Genomic DNA, 23,776 nt, shown 5'->3' on the forward strand with positions numbered 1-23,776 from the left:
CACTGAAACATCACCGAGTTCACACTGGGGAGAGACCAGTCAGCTGGTCTGTGTTTGGAAAGTGATTCACTCAGTCATTTGTGCTGCTGAGACACCAGCGAGTTGACAGGTAACAGCAAAATCCAATTACTGTAGTTAATCACATCCTGGATGGAACCATGTTCATTGTGGTCTGTTTCTGCTGATGTTAATAAACTCCAGCCCTTTTATAGAGGCTAATATTGTTGATACAAATCAATTAAATCAACTTGGTGTGAAATACAAGTTATGTTGAATCTTTTTAATATCTCCAATACTCTGCTTCTCCCCTGTCATCTCCATCCTCACCTCCAACAACAAGTGTGAGGAGCTCATGGAGCTTCTTTGTCACTAAGATTGAGACAATCCGATCAGCTGCCTCTTCTGCTTCCCTCCCTCCCACTAACCCACCGGGACAAACTGTTTCTAAGGTTCCTTCTCGTCTGAGCCCTGAACCCACATCTTTCTCCAGTTTCTCTCCCATCTCCCCTCATGTCCTCTCAGTGCTCATCTTGTCCATGAGGCCCTCCTTCTGCTCCCTTGACCTTATTCTTACTAAACTGCTGATTATCCAATTTCCCCATGTTAGCTGATATTGTTAATGTTTATCTCTCTCCTGGTAATGTCCCTCTCATCATCAAATCTATCATCATCACCCATCCTAAGAATAAACTCTTGACCTGACCATCTTTTCAAACTACCGGCCCATCTCCAACCTCCCTTTCCTCTCCAAAGTCCTTGTACTTGGTGTCCCCCAAGGATCTATCCTTGGCCCCTCCTATTTCTCATCTCTATGCTGCCACTCGGTGACATCATCAAAAAGCACCGTGTTAGTTTTCACATGTACACTGACAACGCCCAGCTCTACCTCACCAACATCCCTCTCCATTCCTCCACTGTTACTAAATTATCAAACTGCTTTTCGTGTATCCAATGCTGGATGAGCAGAAATTTCCGCCAATTAAAAATTGGGAAGACCAAAGCCATTGTCTTCGGTCACCACTACAAATTCTGTTCCCTAACTACCGAGTCCATCCCTCTCCCGGGGAACTGTCTGAGCTTGAACCACACTGTTCACAATCTCGATGTCTTATTTGACCCCAAGATGAGTTTCTGACCACATATCCGCACCATCACTAACACCAGATATTTCAGTCTCCATAACGTCGCCTGTCTCCACCCCACCCCCAGCTCATCTGCTGCTTAAACCCTCATCCATGTCCGTGTTACCTTTAGACTTGACAATTCCAATACATTCCTGGCCGGCCCCTCACATTCACCCAACACCCACACAAAAATGTGAGATCATCCAAAACTCTGCTGTCCATGTGCTTTCTCACACCAAGTTCCATTCACTCATCACCCCTGTGCTTATTGACCTCAATTGGCTCCTGTTCAAGCAATGCCTCAATTTTAAAATTTGGAACCTTGTTTACAAATCCCTCAATGGCATCGTCCCTCCCAATCTCTGTAATCTCCAGTCGCACAACCCTCTGAGATATCTGTGCTATCTCATTCTGTACTCTTTAGCATCCCTGATTTTAATTACTCCACCATTGGTGGCCGTGCCTAGGTGCAAAGTTCCAGAATTTCCTCCCTAAACCTCTCCACCTCTCTCTCCTGATTAAAGAGATTTGTTAATATCTGCCTCTCCAATCAAGGTTCTGTCCATTGACCCGAATATCGACCCATGCCAGTCGATGTCAAATGTTTCTTTATAAAGTCCTGTGAAGCACCTTGGCACGTTTTGTTACATAAAAGATATTATATAAATACGTTGTTTCTGTTTCACCACAGCCAGTTTGTGCACAGTAACATTCCACAAACAGCAATCAGACTAACTGATTAATCCAGTTTTATTTGGTGGTGTTAGTTAAAGCACGAATATTGGTCCCACTGCACCAGGAGAACTCCCCTATGGACAGGATGTGGAGTTGTTGAGCTCTCCTGAGCTGAGAGTGGAGCTGATTGAGCTGTCCGGCCTGCAGTGTAACTTGAAGAACCGCTGTCTGGGATCTTTCCTCTTAATTCACTGACTCCCAGCTGTAGTTGTTTCTGCAGTAAAATAGTTAACTTTGAATATCAATCCCAACTTAATCTTCGGAGCAAAATCTGCAACTTTAAATCAGCTGCAGAAGAGAAAGAAATTTCAATAGAGGAGGAGGAGGTCATGAAGGTGCGACAGTGGATGAGACTTTCTGGGTTTGAGCAGTTCAGCTGGAATTCCATCCTTGCCGGGTGTCTTGCCGCTTGCAAAGGAATCAATGGCCTTTTCGAGCTCAAGTGATGATGGTTCCTCGTCCAACTCAACCATGAAAGGAAGCTGCAGGAGAGAGTCAAGCGGAGACTGGGAGATGTCTGTCCGACAGGTGTACAGCTCACAGTCGTGTTCACCCCAGCGGGACATCGGTTTAATTCTGTCGCTGAGAACTTCAACATCTACTGATTTCAGGGGGACAACTTTGGTGATGGTCGGACCAAGCGCCCTCCTGATCCCATCATACACAGCACGTAGATTTCCATTGTCACAGGCAGTTTGGATTTCTTGACGTGGGCTGATCCAGTGTTTATTTGCACAGTATCTTCCTATCTTTTACACAACTGTCTCAGCCAATTTCAAGTTACACAGTGCTCTAGCTGTTGGGTTTATGTTGTAATCAGGTAGGCTTTGCTTTTTGCTTCAATGACAGATTCATCTCTGCTGAGTAGGTCTCAAGCCAGTTTTTGTTGTGGGTTCCAGCTTTCCCAAATGTTGCTGCTGCTGGGTCAGAAATGATTGAACTCAGCCACTTCCAAGATTCAGCAATATCAACATTGATTGATGAAGCTTTCATTGATGAGCCTATAAAACACTTGACTTTTTTGTTTATGTTCCTTGATAATTAAATTTCACCAATATAAAATGCAATATAACAGTAGGGAAGTTTTACTGCAGCTGTACAGGGCCTTGGTGAGCCCACATCTGGAATATTGTGTACAACTGTGGTATCTTTATTAGAAACAGATATAATTGCATAGAAACAGTTCAGAGAAGGTTCACTCAACTCATCCCTGGGATGAGGGGCTTATCTTCTGAAGAAAATTTGACCTTCACCCATTGGAGTTTAGAAAAATGAGAGGTGATCATAATGAAACAGATAAGATCCTAAGGGGACAAAAAAAAAATGCTGCCAAATCTCAGCAGGTCTGACAGCATCTGTGGGGATAAAGACACAGTTAACGTTTCGACTCCGTATGACTCTTCTTCAAATCCTGAGGGGATTTGATAGGGTAGGTAGCAGGAGGATGATTCCACTTGTGAGAGACAGAACAAGCGGACATAGTTTAAGAATATGTGGTCTACCATTTAAGACGGAGTTGATAAGAAATGTTGTTCTCTCAAGGGGTCATTGTTATGTAGAATTATTTTCTACAGAAAGCAGTGGGGGCTGCGTCATTGAATGTATTCAGAGCTGAGTTAGACAGATTATTGATAAACAACAAAGTCAAGAGTTATGGGGGACAGACAGGAAAGTGGAGTTGATACCACAACTAGATCAGCCATGATCTAATTGAATGCTGTAACAAACCCGAAGGGCTGAATGGCCTCCCTCCTGCTCCTAAGTCTTATGTTCCTATATGTCTCTATAATGGAGATGTCACTGTGAGTAATGTGCAAGTCAGTAAGAATTGTCAGCAAGGATTAATCAGCACTTTCTAATTGGAAATGTTAATCAGTGGGACCTCTCAGACACTGAATTGTAGAGTTTGCACCAAAGATCAATTTAGGATTGAATTACAAGCCCATAATTTTATTGAAACTGAGTTCCTGTTGAGAATTCCTGAATTAAGGGGAGAGGTCACAGATGGTGCTTTCAAAAAAGGACAAAATGCAGTCCTGAAAATCAATGACATACCCAGACTATTAAACTCCAACCAGTTATAGGGTTGCTAACATCAACACAAACAGACCAAATACAGTCAGACTATCAGTCCTGCATGTGATTAAGACCAGCAATAACAGCAGAATCTAACTCCTACAGTCACTTGTGAACTTGCTGGACTCTCGGCAGCTGGATAACCAATGGAATCCCTTCTCACACACACTGCAAGTGAATGGCCTCTCTCCAGTGTGAACTCGCTGGTGGGCTTTGAGGTTGCCTGACTACCTGAGCCTCTGTCTACAGGAAGTGCAGCTGAATGGCTGAATGAACTCAGTGTGAACTTGCTGGTGAGTTACTTGTAGCAGGATTCCTAGCCTCTCACCTGGACTTGTAGCCACAGTATTTATTTGGCTATTCCAGATCAGTCTCTGGTCAATGGTAACCCCCAGATTATTGATAGTGGTGGATTCAGTGATGGTAATGCCATTGAACATCAAGGGGCGATGGTTGGATTCTCTCTTGTTGGAGATGGTCATTGCCTAGCACTTGTCTGGCACGAATGTTACTTGCCACTTGTCAGCCCAAGCCTGGATATTGACCAGGTCTTGTTGCATTTGGACATGGACTGCTTCAGTATCTGAGGAGTCACGAATGGTGCTGAACATTGTGCAATCATCAGCGAACACCCCCACTTCTGACCTTATGATGGAAGGAAGGTCATTGATGAACTGGCTGAAGATGGTTGGGCTGAGGACACTACCCTGAGGAACTCCTGCAATGATATCCTGGAGCTGAGATGACTGACCTCCAACAACTACATTTTCTTTTGTGCTAGGTATGACTCCAACCAGCAGAGAGTTTTCCCCCTGAAGCCATTGACTCCAGTTTTGCTAGGGCTCTTTGATGCCACACTCGGTCAAATGCTGCATTGATGTCAAGGGCAGTAGCTCTCACCTCATCTCAGGAGTTCAGCTCTTTTCTCCATGTTTGAACCAATGCTGTAATGAGGACAGGAGCTGAGTGGCCCTGGTGGAACCCAAACTGAGCGTCAAAGAGCAGGTTATTGCTGAGCAAGTGCCACTTGATAGCACTATTGATGTCCCCTTTCTGGATGTGATAGGACTGCAAAACTTAGATCTGATCCATTGATTGTGGGGTGCCTAGCTTTGCTTATCACTTGCTGCTTATGCTGTTTGGCATGCAAGTAGTCCTGTGTTATAGTTTCACCAGCTTGACACCGCATTTTTAGGTACGCCTGGTGCTGCTCCTGCACTCTTCATGGAACCAGGGTTGATTCCGTGGCTTGACGGTAATGGTAGAGTGGGAGTTATGCCGGGCCATGAGGTTACAGATTGTGATTCAGTACATTGCTGCTGCTGCTGATGGCCCACAGCACTTCATGGCTGCCCAGTCTGTTCGAAATCTATTCTATTTAGCATGGTGATAGTGCCACACAACACGATAGAGGGTATCCTCAATGTGAAGATGGGACTTCATCTCCACAAGGGCTGTGTGGTAGTTACTCTTACAGGTACTGTCATGGACAAATGCCTCTGCGGCAGGCAGGTTGATGACAATGTATGTTTTTCCCTCTTGTTGGTTCACTCAGCACCAGCTGCAGACCCAGTCTAGCAGCTATGTCCTTTCAGACTCACCCAGCTCAGTGTATAGTGGGACTACTGAGCCACTCTTGGTGATGGACATTGAAGTCCCCCACCCAGAGTACATTCTGTGCCCTTGCCACCCTCAGCGCTTCCTCCAAGTGGTATTCAACATGGAGGAGCACTGATTCATCAGCTGAGGGAGTGTGGTACATGGGAATCAGCGGGAGGTTTCCTTGGCCATGTTTGACCTGATGCCACATGACTTCATGCGGTCCGGAGTCGATGTTGAGGACTCCCAGGGCAACTCCCTCCCGACTGTATGTCACTGTGCCACCACCTCTACTGGGTTTGTCCTGCCGCTGGGACAGGACATACCCAGGGATGGTGATGGTGAGTTAGAATGTGTTTGTGTTTCAGAGCATCTACTTTGGTTTAAAATCTCTTTCACAGGCAGAAGTTTGAAACGGTTTCTTATCAGAATGAACAGGTTGATGTGTAGTCAAGTGGGATGACTGAGTGAATCTCTCCCACACATGGAACAAATGAACAGTCTCTCCCCAGTGTGAGTGCACTGGTAGATACTGAGTTCACATGATCACCTGAACCCAGTCCCACAGCGAGAGCACCTGAATGGTCTCTTGTCAGTGTGAACATGTTGATAGCACGTCAGCTCCAGAGAACCTTTATAACACTTCCCACAATCCAGACGTTTAAAAGATCTTTGGTGAGTGTGAACTCACTGATGTGCCAACAGGTTAGATGAATCAGTGAATCCCTCCCCACACATGGAGCAGGTGGATGACCTCTCCCCAGTGTGAACTCACTAGTGTTGCAGCAGGCTGGACAATCACCTGAACCTCTACCCGCAGTGAGAGCAGGTGAATGGAGTGGAACCGGAGTGAATGCACTGGTGAAACATCAGTGAATGTGGGTTTTTAAAGCTCTTGATACATCTAAGCATTTAACCCTCTCTCTGCCGTCTGAACTTGCTGAGTATGTGGAGGCTGGATGGAGAAAGATGTGAGTTTGGGCTCAGACAAGGGGGGAGTTAAGAGACAGTTTGTCTCGGTGGGCTAGTGGAAGGGAGGGAAGCAGCAGAGGCAGCTGATCGGATTGTCTCAATCTTAGTGACAAAGAAGCTCCATGAGCTCCTCACACTTGTTGTTGGAGGTGAGGATGGAGGAGACGGGGAGAGGGAGAGCCCTTCAAAAAGAACTAACTTGTGTTAGCAATATTAAAGAGGCTCAACACTGTGTGTTTAAAACAAAACTTATTTATTTCACTTTTATTCATAATATTAACACCTATAATTGTGCTGGAGTTTATTAACATCAGCCGAAGCAGACCCCAATGAACATGGGGTTCAGTCCTGGATGTGAGTAAGAGCAAAATCCAATTACTGTTATTGCTTGTGAACTCGTTGGTGTGTCAGCAGGTGAGATGACTGAATGAATCTCTTCCCACACTTGGAGCAGGTGAATGGTCTCTTCCCAGTGTGAGTACGCTGATGTACAGTGAGGTGAGATGAATGCCTGAACCCAGCCCCACACTGAGAGCACTTGAATGGTCTCTCGTCAGTGTGAACACGTCGATGGGATATCAATTCCCTGGGACTTTTAAAGCAATTTCCACAGTCTGGGCATTTAAAAGGTCTCTCAGCAGTATGAACATGCTGGTGTCTCAGCAGGTTAAATGACTGGGTGAATCCTTTCCCACACTCGGAGCAGGAGAATGGTCTCTCCCCAGTGTGAGTTCGCTGGTGCACAGTGAGTTGAGATGACCACCTGAACCCAGTCCCACACAGAGAGCACCTGAACGGTCTCTCATCAGTGTGAACACGTTGATGAGATATCAGCTCTCCGGAACTCTTAAAACACATTTCGCAGTCTGGACATTGAAAAGGTCTCTCCCCAGTGTGAACTCGCTGGTGTTTCTGTAGGGTGGATGAATCAGTGAATGCATTCCCACACTCAGGGCAGGCGAACTCTCCAGTGTGAACTCGCTGGTGTTTCGACAAGATAGATGAGGTAGTGAATCCCTTTCCGCACTCAGGGCAGGTAAATGGCCTCTCCCCAGCATGAAGTCGCTGGTGTTGCAGCAGGGTGGATGACCGAGTGAATCTCTTCCCACATTTGGAGCAGGTGAATGGTGTCTCCCCTGTGTGAACTTGCTGGTGTCTCAGCAGGTTGGATGATCGGGTAAATCCTTTCCCACACTTGGAGCAGTTGAACAGCCTCTCCCCAGTGTGAACTCGCTGGTGTGTCAGCAGGGTGGATGAGTGAATGAATCCCTTCCCACACTCAGAGCAGGTGAACGGCCTCTCCCCGGTGTGACTGCGCTGATGAATTTCCAGCTCCGAAGGGGTTCTGAATCCCTTCCCACAGTCCCCACATTTCCACGGTTTCCCCCTGCTGTGACTGTGCTTATGCCTCAACAGGCCAGATGATTCACTGAAGCCTTGTCCACACACAGAACACATGTACGGTTTCTCCCCACTGTGAACACTGCTTTTTCCTTCCATGTTCAAAATCCATTGATGTTCAGGATCTGATGAACGAAATGACTCTGTCAGATTTGGTTGCTGTTTCCTGCCTCAAATTCCAGATCTTCAAAAATCCTGTAAAAAAAAAAATCATCACTGTAGGTTCAGGATTAAATATTCATTAGAAACAAACATTACTCCTGGTTTGAGTTTGCTGTATGTAAGTCCCCCACTTCTAACCCCCTGTGAAAGGAGTTTCCAAAATCCATCCCTGTCAGTCCAGGATAGAAATGAACAACATTCTCTCCTCCTGCTACCTGGACTAGGATATCTGCGCATGCGCCCTGCTGCACATTGCCCCCTATAAAGATGGCGGCCGCTACCCCGGGCCTGAGACCTGAAGAGTCTCAGTTGTCGTCTTGGCGCAAACGCTGGACCGAAAGTTTCTAATTCGGGTCCGGAGGCCTGCACCGGGTGTTTATAAAGCTTCCGAGTCCACACTGACTCCATTTCTCTCCTGCACTCGGCTGTCACTCACCCTTTCCCGCCTCCTTCCTTCTTCAGCTCCCGCACTCACCGGGCTTCAGGTATAACGACACTGCGCCTGCGCGCCGCGTCACCTCGGGCCCCGCCCCTCCTTCACTCCGATTGGTTGGAGGACCAGCCACACCTGCTCGGTCCTCCAGTCACGCCCCTACTTCCTATTGACCCTGATCTGCCGTCAATCAGCCGGGCATTGTGACGGTTTCAGATGGTGAGGGCGGCCACAGACTCAGCCTGACTTGCTGATTCTTGGCAGCATTTTCTGTTTGGGAATTAGAGCTAGAGATGGATGGTCAGTTCCCCTCTGTCCGGGGGGGATTCACACTCATTTCCCTAGTGCACTGATTATCACCTTTACTTTACATGAGAAAGTCCCCGGTTCAATCCCGGCTGGAAACTTTGTGTTTACAATTGTTACTGAGGGGGAATTAACAGTGAGTTTAGTTTCATGTCGAACAGGGGGACAGTTATTGTCTCATTCTTTAAAAGCTCCTTCTTCACCTTTAAACAGGGAACGATAAGTCAGAGAAAACTGATCCACTGTGACCCTGAAACAAGATACTGCAGATGCTGGAAATCCGACCTCAAAACAGAAAATGTTGGAAACTCTCAGCAGGTCAAACAGCTTCTATGAAGAGGGAAACAGTGAATGTTTCAGGTCACTAACCTTTTATCCAAACTGGAAAAATTTAGAAACGGGGACAATGTGTCAGGAGACGGGGACAGTGTGCCGGGTGATAGGACATGTATACTCGACATGTTGTTCATCTTCATAATTTACAACACTATTCCTGATGTTCATCAGCTGCCTCACTTTCTTTCCCATTAATTCCATTTGCTGATCCATCAGTAATGGACTTGCTGCCATCTCGAACAAAACTGTTTTCACCACTAAGGCTCCGCTGGTATTTAATAGTCTTCATGACATCATCGCACTGGGACTGGATGACATCATCACACTGGGACTGGATGACATCATAAGAGTCCATTGTTTCTTAATGACCCACATCAATAACAAGAGGAAATATTAATAAACCTGAGCACATTATCTAGGCTGACACTCCAGGGTGACACTGAGGGACTGCTGCACTGTCAGAGACAGCATCCTTCACATGGAACTTGTGAAGGCTCTGGTCACAATCTTCCAATCCTCCTTATATAGTAGTGGTGCCAAAGGACTGACAGATTGTAAATGTTACACCCCTGTTCAAAAACACAGCAATTCCAGGACAATCAGCTTCACATTAGTGGTGGGGGAAGGTTGGAGACAATAATCTGGGAGAAAATCAATTGGCAGTTAGTAAAGTATGGATTACTACTTCCAGCATTTTCTGTTTTTAAAACCAATACCTCCCCTGGAGCCCAAGGTGAAGAGTGGCTCTCTGGGAGGTGTTGGGAGCTGGGACTTGTCCATGAGAGAAACGAAAGGTCTGAGAACTGAAATAATCTAGAGTTAGAAAGAAGAAAATATCCAAAAATGGTGCAGTCAGTAACAGGACATTAATTAGTCTCCTCTTATCCTGGAAAAATCAAAGACTCGACATTGTGTGTTTGAAACAAAACTGATTTATTTAACAGACATCAAAATATTAAACTTCAGCCCAGTTACAGGGATTATTAAGATCAGCAGAAATAAACCCCAATTCTCAGAATGAACATGGTTCAGTTCCTGATGTGATTAATAGTAACAGCAGAGTTGATCACATTAATGGGAACACAGGGTGAATAGAAATTATTTCTGCTGGTTAGGCAGTCTAAGAATAGGTGGTATAGTCTAAAAGTTAGAACCAGACCCTTCAGGAATGTAGTTATATAGGATACATGACACAGAAACAGGCCATTCAGCCCAACCACTCCATGCTGATGTTAAGCTCCAAGAGAGCCTCCTCCCATCTTTCCTCATCTAAATCTATCATAGTAACCTCCTATTCCCTTCTCCCTCTTGTGCTTGTCTAGTTTCCCCTTGAATAATATTAGATGTGATTCCACAATTGGACAACACTTTGTTCGGAAATAGAGGCAATTTAAGTTAGTTTTCTGAGCATTTGTGGGTGTTCGGAATGAGACTTAGCTTTAAAGTTTAAGTTTGATTTGTATTTCTGTATTTGTTGGTTTAAAAAGGTCAAACTGAGTTTTCCTTTCACTTTGAAAGGTGCTTGTATTTCTAATGAGAGTTTTACAACTGTCAACTAAGGTAAGCAAACAAGAGTAGAAAAAAAGAACAGCGCTGTTGCCTAGCAATATGGTCCAGAGAGGCAGTTCCCTCCCACAAACACACATAAAAAACTAAGGAACAGCAGCTTCATGCCGTTTGAAGCCAGGGCTTCAGAGAGACTGGACACTGGGAGAAGAAGCTGCAGGTTTCCCAAAAGAACCATATGTCTCAAGGCCAAAGGAGTGAGACAGAACAGGAGAAAGTCCCAAGCAGACATTCTAGCCAAAGGAAGGACAGGAACCTGGAAAAGGTCCTGTTAATGAATTTAAGGGTGAGGGGCAGGGAGAAAGTTCCAAGCTTCAGATTTATAGGGACAAAAGCTGCAGAAAGCAGATTTAAAGCGAGAACAGATTGTGAGTGGCAAGAAGGTCCAAAGAGACAACTGAAGGCCGGTAACGCTTTGCTCTGGGAATAGAAGCAGTGGTACTGTTGACAGCTGAGTTGATGACAGGGAGTGCATGGAAGTTGGCTTGAATGCATGTGGTGACCCAGGGGAAAGGAACATCAGAAGAAGAGTTCAAAACTCTGGAGGTGAACCTTTGCGGAAGGCGTCTGAGAGGAAGTGTTGGTTTGGGAGAAGATTCCAAAGCGAGTTCTTGGAGAGTGGAGATTGGAAACTGTCGTGTGAAAGACAGAGTTCAGTGAGACTGGTTGGCTCACATTGTGACAAGCGTGTGGGGGAATTGATGAGAGATCCATAGCATTCGGTTCAGGTGGCACCTGTCACTTGGTTTCAGAGTGTGGTTTGTCTGACCTCAGGGTGCCTCTTGGTTTACATGGACTGTGTACTTATGTGAACATTAGAGTATAAGATAGCTTTTGGTTACTTGTGTTATCCTTACAAATCTGTATATATCTGTAAAGGTATACTTGTGCGTGAAGGAGTATAGTTCATTTTTTCTTGTTTAATTAATGTTTTATTCTTTTGTTAAAAGTTCATCAGCGGACTCCTGTGACTCTGTTCAGTAGCTACTCTCCACATATCTAAACAAACAAATTAAAGTTCGGATCTATCAAGCTGGGTTCCACTCTGCGATCAGGCTTGTCCAGAGGTAACCACAGCTGGGGATCATAACAACTTGTTATCAATCCTGATTGTGCTAAGAATTACACCAACAACTAATTTAAGATTATTAGTCGGTCTCACACTGTGCCTCACTTACACGTGTGAGAAGCTACAGATATTCACACACAGGACCCTGTGCTTTGCAAATAAAAAAAAGAACACATCCACACATTGCGCCTTTTCCAACTAAACAAAAGTTATAGTATTCCCTTTAACCACTCCCACTGGAAGCGAGTTCCACTTTCTCACCACTCTTCTGAATTCCCTATTGGATTTCTTGGTGACTATCCTATATTGATGGTCTCTAGTTATGCTCTTCTCCACAAGAGGAGACATTCTCTCTGTATCCACTCCATCAAAATCTCTCATCATTTTAAAGACCGCGATTAGCCTCAGCCTTATTTTCTCAAGAGAAAAGAGACCAAGTCTGTCAATCCTTTCCTGGTATGTTTACCTGCACATTTCTGGTACCACCATTACAATCTGCTCTGGGCCCTATCCAGTGACTCGATATCTTTTTCTATAATATGACGACCAAAACTGCCCTCTTCATTATGGCTGGTAAGATTTAGGTTCGGGAGTCACAGATTACCCAAAAAGGGGGCTGAGCTCAGAAGTGATTTTAAAGTAGTTTATTGAGAAGCAACAGTTTAACTATGATGCGTAAGCTAAATAGACAGGAAAGATACATTACCCATGAAAACAATTTACTGGTTATGGAGGACAAACAGATGGACAGAGCTCCCTGGATGAAAAAGGAGATAGCAATTAAGATGAAGAAGATGTGTGTTTATGACAGGTGTCAGGTAGAAAATACAACCAAGAGGAATACAGAAGGTTCGGGTGGAGGTAAAAAAGCATATTAGAGAAACAAAGAGGAATTATGAGAAAATACTAGCAGCCAACATCAATTTGGGAATCCCAAAGTCTTCTATAGGCGTAGAAATAGTAAAAGGGCAGTAAAGGGAAGAGCAGGGCCGATTAGGGACCTAAAAGGGAATTTACACATGGGCGAAGGGGCCATTGCTGAGGTATTTAATGAACACATTGTATCCATCTTTACCAAGGAGGTAGATGCTACCCAGACCATGGTGACAGATGAGGAAACTTTGCCACTAGGAGGGTTCAAAATTGATAAGTAGGAAGTATTGAATAGACTATCGGTACTTAAAGTTGACAAGGCACCGGGACCGGATGAGATGCATCCAAAGTTATTGAAGGAAGTGAGAGTAGAAATTGCAGGGGGACTGGCCATAATTTTTCCAGTCTTCCCGAGACTCAGGGAAGGTGCCAGAGGACTGGAGAATTGCAAACATTATGCCCTTGTTCAAAAAAGGTTGTGAGGATAAGGCCAGCAATTACAGACCAGTTAGTTTAACTTCAGTTCTGAAGGAGGGTCATACGGACACGAAAAGCCAACTCTGTTTCTCTCTCCACAGATGCTGTCAGACCTGCTGAGCTTTTCCAGCATTTTCTGTTTTTGTTTCAGATTTCCAGCATCCACAGTATTTTGTTTTTTATCTTAGTTTAACTTCAGTGGTGGGCAAGATTCTAGAAACAATTATTTGGGATAGAATTAGTAGTCACATGGAAAAATATGGGTTGATAAGGAAGATCCAGCATGGATTTCTAAAGGGGAAATCGTATTTAACCAACTTGCTAGAGTTTTTTGAAGAGGTAACAGAAAAGATCGTTGAGGATAATGCTGTTGATATGGTGTACATGGACTTTCAAAAGGCATTTGATACAGTGCCACACAACAGACTTGTGAGAAAAGTTATTGCTCATGGAATAAAAGAGACATTGGCAACGTGGATACAAAATTGGCTGTAAAATAGGAAATAGAGAGTAATGGTCAATGGATATTTTTCAGGCTGGAGGAAGGTTTGTAGTGGAGTGCCCCAGGGGCCAGTATTGGGACCTTGCTTTTCCTGATATATATTAATGATCTAGATCTTGGTGTGCAGGGGACAATTTCAAAGTTTGCGGATGGTACAAAGCTTGGAAGTGTTGTAAACTGCGAAGGAGGACAGTGTAGAACTTCAAAAGGACATAAACAAGTTGGTGGAGTGGGAAGATAGGTGACAGAAGAAGTTCAATGCGGAGAAGTGTGAGGTGATGCATTTTGGTAGGAAGAAAATGTACAGATAATATAAAATTAGGGGTGAAATTTTAAAGGGGATGCAGGAGCAGAAAGGCCTGGGTGTATATGTGCCTAGATCATTGAAGGTGGTGAGAATTGTTAATAAAGCATATAGTATCCTGGGCTTTATTAATAGGGGCATAGAGTACAAGAGAAGGGAGGTTATGTTGAATTTATATAAGTCACTCATTAGACCTCAGCTGGTATACTGTGTACAGTTCTGGGCGCCACATTATAGAAAGGATGTGGACATATTGGAGAGAATGCAGAAGAGGTTAACAAGAGCAGTTCAAGGGACGAGAAACTTCAGCTATGAGGATAGATTGGAGAGGTTGGGACTGTTCTCCTTGGAGAGAAGAAGGCGAAGAGAAGATTTGATAGAGATGTTCAAAATTATGAGGGGACTGGACAGAGTAGATAGGGAGAAGCCGTTCCTGCTCTTATAAGAATCAAGAACGAGAGGACAGATGTAAAGTGATTTGCAACAGAAACAAATGTGAAGCGAGAAAAAACTTTTTCACAAAACGAGTGGTTCGCTTCTGGATTGCACTCCCTGGTAGTGTGGTGGAGGCAGGTTCAATCGAGGCATTCAAGAGGGCATTAGGTGACTATCTGAATAGAAACAATGTGCAGGGGTACGGGGAAAAGGCAGAGCAATGGCACTAGATCATAATGTTCATTTGGAGAGCCGGTGCAGACATGATGGGCCGAATGGCCTCCTTCTGTGCTGTTAAAATTCTGCGATGACACAGCGTGAGTGCTGGTCTTTGTAGCTGGTGGCTGCAGTTTCCTCTGAACGGTTAACTGTTGTGAGCTAGAGTGTGGGTGTTGGGCAGAAGCTAGTGTGGATCACTTCATAGTGATCACTCCAGAGCGAGACTGGGAGGCAGTGCAAGAAGAGCGATGGCCTTGGGAAGATTTTTAAAAAGTGGGATCTGAGAGTCAAAGCGGAGATTTAAAAAGAGCGGGAGCTGAGAGTCAGAGCGGCGATTTAAAAAGTGTGGGACTGAGAGTCAGAGTGAAGATTTAAAAAGAGCGGGAGCTGAGAGTCAGAGGGAGATTTAAAAAGAGAGGGAGCTGAGAGAGCGGAGATTTAAAAAGAGCGGGAGCTGAGAGAGCGGAGATTTAAAAAGAGCGGGAGCTGAGAGTCAGAGCAGAGATTTAAAAAGAGAGGGAGCTGAGAGTCAGAGCGGAGATTTAAAAAGAGTGGGAGCTGAGAGTCAGAGCGGAGATTTAAAAAGAGTGGGAGCTGAGAGTCAGAGCGGAGATTTAAAAGAGTGGGAGCTGAGAGTCAGAGCGGAGATTTAAAAGAGTGGGAGCTGAGAATCAGAGTGGAGATTTAAAAAGAGTGGGAGCTGAGAGTCGGAGCAGAGATTTAAAAAGAGCGGGAGCTGAGAGTCAAAGCGGAGATTTAAAAGAGCGGGAGCTGAGAGTCGGAGCAGAGATTTAAAAAGAGCGGGAGCTGAGAGTCAAAGCGGAGATTTAAAAGAGCGGGAGCTGAGAGTCGGAGCAGAGATTTAAAAAGAGCGGGAGCTGAGAGTCAAAGCGGAGATTTAAAAAGAGCGGGAGCTGAGAGAGTGGAGATTTAAAAAGAGCGGGAGCTGAGAGTCAGAGGGAGATTTAAAAAGAGCGGGAGCTGAGAGTCAGAGCGGAGATTTAAAAAGAGTGGGAGCTGAGAGTCAGAGCGGAGATTTAAAAAGAGTGGGAGCTGAGAGTCAGAGCGGAGATTTAAAAAGAGCAGGAACTGAGAGTCAGAGCAGGGATTTAAAAAGAGAGGGAGCTGAGAGTCAGAGCGGAGATTTAAAAGAGTGGGAGCTGAGAGTCAGAGCGGAGATTTAAAAGAGTGGGAGCTGAGAGTCAGAGTGGAGATTTAAAAAGAGTGGGAGCTGAGAGTCGGAGCAGAGATTTAAAAAGAGCGGGAGCTGAGAGTCAAAGCGGAGATTTAAAAGAGCGGGAGCTGAGAGTCGGAGCAGAGATTTAAAAAGAGCGGGAGCTGAGAGTCAGAGCAGAGATTTAAAAGAGTGGGAGCTGAGAGTCGGAGCAGAGATTTAAAAAGAGCGGGAGCTGAGAGTCAAAGCGGAGATTTAAAAAGAGCGGGAGCTGAGAGAGTGGAGATTTAAAAAGAGCGGGAGCTGAGAGTCAGAGGGAGATTTAAAAAGAGTGGGAGCTGAGAGTCAAAGTGGAGATTTAAAAAGAGCGGGAGCTGAGAGTCAGAGTGGAGATTTAAAAAGAGCGGGAGCTGAGAGTCAAAGTGGAGATTTAAAAAGAGCGGGAGCTGAGAGTCAAAGTGGAGATTTAAAAAGAGCGGGAGCTGAGAGTCAAAGTGGAGATTTAAAAAGAGCGGGAGCTGAGAGAGTGGAGATTTTAAAAGAGCGGGAGCTGAGAGAGCGGAGATTTAAAAAGAGCGGGAGCTGAGAGTCAGAACGAAGATTTAAAAAGAGCGGCAGCTGAGCTCAGGGCTGAAAGCTGTGTGAGGACAGAGTGAGAGTTCCGGGGAGACTCAGGGCTGAAAGCTGTGTGAGGACAGAGTGAGAGTTCCGGGGAGACTCAGGGCTGAAAGCTGTGTGAGGGCAGAGTGAGAGTTTCGGGGAGACTCAGGGCTGAAAGCTGTGTGAGGACAGAGTGAGAGTTTCGGGGAGACTCAGGGTTGAAAGCGGCGCGAGGAGGTCACGATTCAGAAAGTGACACGATGCAGGGGACACAGCTGATTGTTAAGTAGGGTCAGGGGAGTTATTCTACTTTTTCTACTAATTAAACTGCTGCAGTCCAAAAACAAAATAAGGTGAGGATTTTGGACTGGAGTGGAAGCGTTTGCAGTAGAATAAGGCCCCTAGCGTAGTTAGTGTTGTTCAAAGGGAGTAACTAACGAGCTTAATCTAAAGGGAAATCATGGCAGCAGAGCTCGCACTTGTGATATGCTCCTCCTGTACTATGTGGAAAGTAATGGACACTTCCAGTGTCCCTGGTGGCCATGTGTGCAGGAGGTGTGTTCAGCTGCAGCTACTGGCTAACCACATTTCGGAGCTGGAGCTGCGATGCTGAGATTATTGTGGACAGCACATTCAAGTGAGGTGGTCACACCACTGGGAAAGACTGAACCAGCAGGAAGGGCACCAGGCAGAGTAGAGGAATGCAGGTAGTACAGGAGTCCCCTGTGGCTGCCCTCCTTTCTAACAGATATAACATTTTAGATACTGTTGGGGGAGACAACTTTTCAGGGGAAAGCAGCAGCAGCCAAGTCCATGGCATCACGGGTGGCGCTGCTGCACAAGAGGGGAGGAAGAAGAGTGGCAGGGCTGTAGAGATAAGGGATTCAATAGTAAGGAGAACAGACAGGCGTTTCTGCGGCTGGAAAAGAGACTCCAGGATGGCATGTTGCCTCCCTGGTGCCAGGGTCAAGGATGTCTCAGAGAGGCAGCAGCGCATTCTGAAGGGGGAGGGTGAACAGCCAATGGAAGTGCCACATAATTGGTACCAATGACATAGGTAAAAAAAGGGATGAGGTCCCACAAGCTGAATACAGGGAGTTAGGACGTAAATTAAAAAGTCAGACCTCAAAGGTACTAGTAAGAGTAGAAATAACAGGATCTATCAGATGAATACGTGGCTGAAGAAATGGTTTGGGGGGAGCGACTCAGATTCCTGGGACATTGGGACAGGTTCTGGGGAAGGTGGGGCCAGTACAACAGGACGGGTGGCATCTGGGCAGGACCGGGACCAATGTCCCCAGGGGGGTGTTTGTTAGTGCGGTCGAGGAGGGTTTAAATTAGAATGGCAGGGGGATGGGAACCTGAGCAGGGAGACAGAGGAGGGGGAAACAAGGATAGAAACAAAAGACAGAAAAGTAAGGAGCAAAAGTGGAAGGCAAAAAAAACAAGGGTGAAAAACAAATGGGATCAGAGTACAAAATAAAGTTAAGATGACTGACAAGGTTAAAAGACAAGTCCAAAGGCATTGTATCTTAATGCTCGGAGCATTCGCAATAAGGTAGATGAATTAACAGCGCAAATGGGTATAAACGTTTATAATATAGTTGCAATTATGGAGACATGGCTGCAAGGTGACCAAGGACGGGAACTGAACATCCAGGGTATTCAACATTTAGGGGGGACAGAAAAATCGGAAAGGAGGTGGGGTAGCATTGTTAGTAAAGGAGTAAATCAATGCAATAGTGAGGAAGGATATTGGCACGGAAAATCACGATGTGGAATCTGTTTGGGTGGAGACAGGAAACACTAAGGGACACACAACGTTGGTGGGGGTTGTCTATAGGCCCCCAAACGGTAATGGAGATGTAAGGGAAGGCATTAAGCAGGAAATTAGAGACGCATGTAATAAGGGTACAACTGTAATCATGGGTGACTTTAATCTACATATAGATTTGACAAACCAAACTAGTTATAATACTGTGGAGGACGATTTCCTGGAGTGTGTGCAAGATGGTTTTTAGACCAATACATTGAGGAACCAACGAACAAGCGGGCTATCCTAGATTGGGTATTGTGCAATGAGAATGGATTAATTAACAATCTTGTTGTTCGGGGTTACTTGGGGAAGAGCGACCATAAAATGATAGAATTGTTCATTAGGATCGAGGGTGAAGAAGTTGAATCCAAAACTAGGGTCCTGAATCTAAACAAAGGGAACTTCCAGGTATGAGGTGTGAGTTGGTAATGATGGATAGGGGAAACTTACTAAAAGGGTTGGCAGTGGATAAGCAATGGCTAATATTTAAGGAACATATGCATGAATTAGAACAAGTATTCATTTCTGTCTGGCACAAATATAAAAAAAGGAAAGGTGGCTCAACCATGGCTTACAAAAGAAATTATGGATCGTATTAGACCCAAAGACGAGACATATAAGCTTTCCAGAATAAGCAGCAAGTCTGAGGATTGGGAGCAGTTCAGAATTCAGCAAAAGTGGACAAAAAGATTGGTTGAGAAGGGGAAAATGGAGTATGATAGTAAACTTGCAAGTAACATAAAAAACTGACTGTAAAAGCATCTATAAAAATGTGAAGAGAAAAAGATTAGCGAAGACTTATAGTCAGAAACGGGGGAAAGTATAATGGGGAACAAAGAAATGGCAGAAGAATTGAACACATATTTTTGTTCTGTCTTCACCAAAGAAAGCACAAATAATTTCCCAGAAATGTTAGGGAACCAAGAGTCTAGTGAGAGGAAGGAATTGAAGAAAATCAGTATGAGTTAAAATACAAGGTGCAAGAGAAATTAATGGGGTTAAAGGCTGAAAATTCCCCAGGGCCCGATAATCTACATCCAAGAGCACTAAAGAAAGTGGCTCTGGGAATATTGGATGCATTGGTGGTCATATTCCAAAATTCTTTTGACTCTGGAGCAGTTCATACAGATTGGAGGGTGGCAAATGTAACCCCACTATTTAAAAAAGAGGGAGAGAAAAAACAGAAAATTACAGACAGTTAACCTAACATTAGTGGTGGAGAAAATGCTACAGTCTTTTGTTAAAGGTGTGGTAACAGAACACTTGGAAAGCATTAACGGGATTAGACAAAGTCAGCATGGGTTTATGAAAGGGAAATCATGCTTAACTAATCTACTTGAGTTTTTTGAGGATGTAACTAGTAGAATAGATAAGGGAGAACCCAGTGGATGTGGTGTATTTGGATTTCAAAAAGGCTTTTGATGAGATCCCACATAAGAGGCTGTTGGGCAAAATTAAAGTACATGGGATTGAGGGTAATATACTGGCATGGATTGAGAATTGGTTGACAGACCGGAAACAGAGAGTGGGAATAAATGGGTCTTTTTCCAGGTGGCAGGCAGTGATGTACCGCAGGGATCAGTGCTTGGACCCCAGCTATTCACGATGTATATAAATGACTTAGATGAGGGAACCAAATGCAATATTTCCAAGTTTGCTGATGACACAAAACTGGGCGGGGCTTTGAGGAGGATGCAAGGAGGCTTCACAATGATTTAGACAAGTTGTGTGTGTGGGAAAACACATGGCAGATGCAGTGTAACGTGGATAAAGGTGAAGTTATACACTTCGGTGTGAAAAAACAGAAAGGCAGAGTATTATTTAAATGGTGATATATCAGGAATTGTGGATGTACAGAGGGATCTGGGTGTCCTTGTACACCAGTCAATGAAAGTAAATAGGCAAGGGCAGCAAGCAATTAGGAAAGCAAAGGGTATGTTAGCCTTCATTGCAAGAGAAATGTCTTGTTTCAGGGTCTGTGTGAAAGACATGTCCTTGGCAGAGATAACAGACCTGTCCTGTGTTTATCATCCAGCAAGCTGCTATGGAAGCTTTCTTCATAAGAGAGAGAGTGAGCTATTTCTGTAATGTTCCACAAATTTCTGAAGATCTGATAAGGTTATTAGACAGTGATTACTTACAGTCCGTTACTTGGATTGAACTTGTCTCCATTCCTGTGCCGAGGGGATTTCTGTATCCGGCGGGAGGGGTAACATTTGGGAACTCTCGATTCTCCACCAATTCCCATTCCCCTTCTTCCTGGTGGATAATGGAGGTGTCACTGTGAGTAATATGCAAGTCAGTAAGAATTGGCAGCAAGGATTAATCAGCACTTTCTAATTGGAAATGTTAATCAGTGGAACCTCTCAGATACTGAATTGTAGAGTTCGTACCAAAGATCAATTTAGGATCGAAGTAAAAGTTCAGAATCTTGTTGTAATTTCTGATGAGAGTTCCTGAATTATGAGGAAAGATCAGAGACAGCGGTTCTTAAAGGGACACTGCAGCTCCGAGAACACAATCAGCTATAGATCCAGAATATTAAACTCCAGCCCAGTTACAGGGATTATTAACATCAGCAGAAACAAACCCCAACTGTCAGAATGAACATGGTTTAATCCTGGATGTGTTTAACAGCAGAATCCAACCCCTGCAGGCACTTGTGAACTCGCTTGTGTTTCAGCAGCTGGGATGACTGAGTGAATCCCTTCCCACACTCGGAGCAGGTGAACGGCCTCTCTCCAGTGTGAACTCGCTGATGAGTCTCCAGGTTGGAAAACTGAGTGAATCCCTTCCCACAATTGGAGCAGGTGAACGGCTTCTCTCCCGTGTGAAGTCGCTGGTGTCTCAACAGGTTGCAAAAAGACCCAAATCTCTTTCCACAGAAGTTACAACTGAACGGCCTCTGCTCAGTGTGAGTTTGCTGGTGCTGCTGCAGGTCAGAGGACCCAGTGAATCCCTTCCCACACACCGTGCAGGTGAACTGCCTCTCTCCAGAGTGAACCCGCTGGTGTGTCCGCAGTGCAGATGACTGAGTGAATTTCTTCCCACACTCAGGGCAACTGAATGGCCTCTCCCCAGTGTGAATTCGCTGGTGTGCATTGAGGTTGGATGAAGACCTGAATCTCTTTCCACAGGAAGTACAGCTGAACGGCCTCTCCTCAGTGTGAACTCGCTGGTGCTTCAGCAGGTCAGAGGACCCAGTGAATCCTTTCCCACATACAGGGCAGGTGAACGGTCTCTTTCCCGTGTGAACTGGCTGGTGTCTCAGTAGGCTGGTTAACTGTGTGAATTGCTTCCCACACTCGGAACAGGTGAATGGTCTCTCTCCAGTGTGTAACCGCTGGTGTGTTAGAAGTTGGGATGATTGAGTGAATCCCTTCCCACACTCGGGGCAGGAGAACGGCCTCTCCCCAGTGTGACTGCGTCGGTGGGTTTCCAGATGGGAAGGACAATTGAATCCCTTCCCACAGTCCCCACATTTCCACGGTTTCTCCATGGTGTCAGTGTCTCTGTGTCTCTCCAAGTTGGGCGATCAATTGAAGACTCGTCCACACACAGAGAACACGGGTACAGTTTCTCCCCGCTGTGAATGGTGTGATTTTTTTTCAGGCTGTGTAACTGTTTAATGCTCTTCCACAGTCAGTTCACTGGAACATTCTCACTTGGGTGTGTGTGTCTCAGTGCTTTTCCAGTCACACTGATGTTTGAAATCTTTTCCCACAGACAGAATAGACAAATATTTCTCCTTCCACAGTCAAAGACGATGATTTTCAGGTCCTGAATCGAGTGACTTTATCAGATCTTGATGTGATGTTTGGTTTGAGTTTCCCGTCTGCAAATTCTCCCCTTCTAATTCTCTGTAAAAGGAGTTTACAAAAGTCATCACTGTCAGTGCAGGATAGAAATTCAGAACAGACAATTCTAGTTTCCATGGAACATTTCTTCCTTTCTTGTTTCCCCAAAACTACAAATCCCCGTCCCACACACTCTCCCTGCTCCCTGAGCTGAAATCCAAACAGAGATTTGGACAATTCTTTCTGTATCTTTTTAACAAATTCCTGCAACTGGTGATAACAATATGTCTGATCATTCACTTCAGTCATTACTCGTGACAAAACATTAATCTGAAACTCCCTGACCGACCATACAGAATAGCAGATGTTAACCTTGTGTCCAAAACTTACTGTGTGGAGATTTAATGAGTGATTGTGAAGGTAGTTTCTCCAAACCTCCCAGGATTTCCTTCCTTCCTTCTCTCCCTCGCTAACTGAGTTAAACCTGGGATCAGTCTCATGGTCCATTCCGGTTCCTGCTTCTCTTCCTGATGACTAATTAACTCCAATTAAACACTGAGAAGACTGACAACACTTTTAATTGGAAAAAATTCTGAGGGACAGGATTAATCTCCACTTGGAGAGGCAGCGATTATTCAGGGATAGTCAGCATGACTTTGTCAGGGGGAGATCATGTCCAATAAATATGATTGAATTTTTCGAGGGTGTCTAGTTGTGTCGATGAGGATAGTGTAGTTGATGTAGTCTATATGGACTTCAGTTAGGTTTTTGACAAGGTCCCACATGGGAAAATGGTCAAGAAGGTAAGAACCCATGGGATCTAGGGCAATTTGGCAAATTGGATCCAAAATTGGCTCAGTGTCAGGAGGCAGAGGGTGATGGTCGAAGATGGCTTTTGCGATTTGAAGCCTGTGATTTGTGGTATGCTGCAGGGATCGGTGCTGGGACCCTTGCTGTTTGTAGTGTACATTAATGATTTAGACATGAACATAGGAGTTCGCAAATGACACGCAAATTGGTTGTGTCGTCAATAGTGAAGAGGAAAGCCTTAGATTACAGGATGATATAGATGGGCTGATAAGATGGCCAGAGAGGTGGCAAATGGAATTTAATCCTGAGAAGTGTCAGGTGATGCATTTTGGAACAGCAAGGGAATACACAATGAATGGTAGGACCCTAGGAAGTACGGAGAATCAGAGGGACCTTGGTGTACATGCCCATCGATCCCTAATTAGCAGCACAGGTAGATAAGGTGGTTAAGAAGGCAGATGGGATACTTGCCTTTATTAGCCAAGGCTTAGAATATAAGAGCAGGGAGGCTATGTTGGAGCTGTATAAAACGCTAGTTAGACCACAGCTGGAGTAGTGTGTGCAGTTCTGGTTGCCACACTATAGGAAGGATGTGATTGCACTGGAGAGGGTGCAGAGCAGATTCACCAGGATGTTGCCTGGGCTTGAGTGTTTCAGCTACGAAGAGAGACTGGATAGGCTAGGGTTGTTTTCCTTAGAGCAGAGAAGGCTGAGGGGGGACCTGATTGAGGTAAACAAAGTTATGAGAGGGGCATAGATAGGAAGAAAGTTTTCCCCTTAGCGGAGGTGTCGATAACCGGGGGCATAGATTTAAGGTAAGGGGCAGGAGGTTTAGAAGAGATTTGAGGAGGGATTATTTCACCCAGAGGGTGGCTGGAATCTGGAACTCACTGCCTGAGGGGGTGATAGAGGCAGGAAGCCTCACAACATTTAAGAAGTATTTAGATGAGCACTTGAAACGTCACAGCTTACAGGGTTACGGGCCAAGTG

General features: G+C 45.0%; 2 protein-coding genes across 2 annotated transcripts in view; one reads left to right on the top strand and one right to left on the bottom strand.

Moving 5' to 3' along the window:
• Nucleotides 1-23,776, top strand: part of LOC144698525 (uncharacterized) — an 82,651-nt gene that overhangs the window by 10,628 nt on the left and 48,247 nt on the right. The gene's annotated exons all lie outside the window — the stretch shown is intronic.
• LOC144698293 (uncharacterized) overlaps nucleotides 6,752-23,776 on the bottom strand; it is a 118,974-nt gene continuing 101,949 nt past the window's right edge. The window contains exons 2-3 of the mRNA XM_078570259.1: nucleotides 20,840-21,810; nucleotides 6,752-7,980 (exon numbers count right to left, since the gene is read on the bottom strand). Coding sequence (XP_078426385.1) covers nucleotides 6,888-7,980; nucleotides 20,840-21,678 — 1,932 coding nt within the window. The 5' untranslated portion in view covers nucleotides 21,679-21,810 and the 3' untranslated portion in view covers nucleotides 6,752-6,887. The remainder of the gene's footprint in view (nucleotides 7,981-20,839; nucleotides 21,811-23,776) is intronic.

Source organism: Cetorhinus maximus, chromosome 23 (genome assembly GCF_964194155.1).
Source record: "Cetorhinus maximus chromosome 23, sCetMax3.hap1.1, whole genome shotgun sequence".
NCBI lineage: Eukaryota > Metazoa > Chordata > Chondrichthyes > Lamniformes > Cetorhinidae > Cetorhinus > Cetorhinus maximus.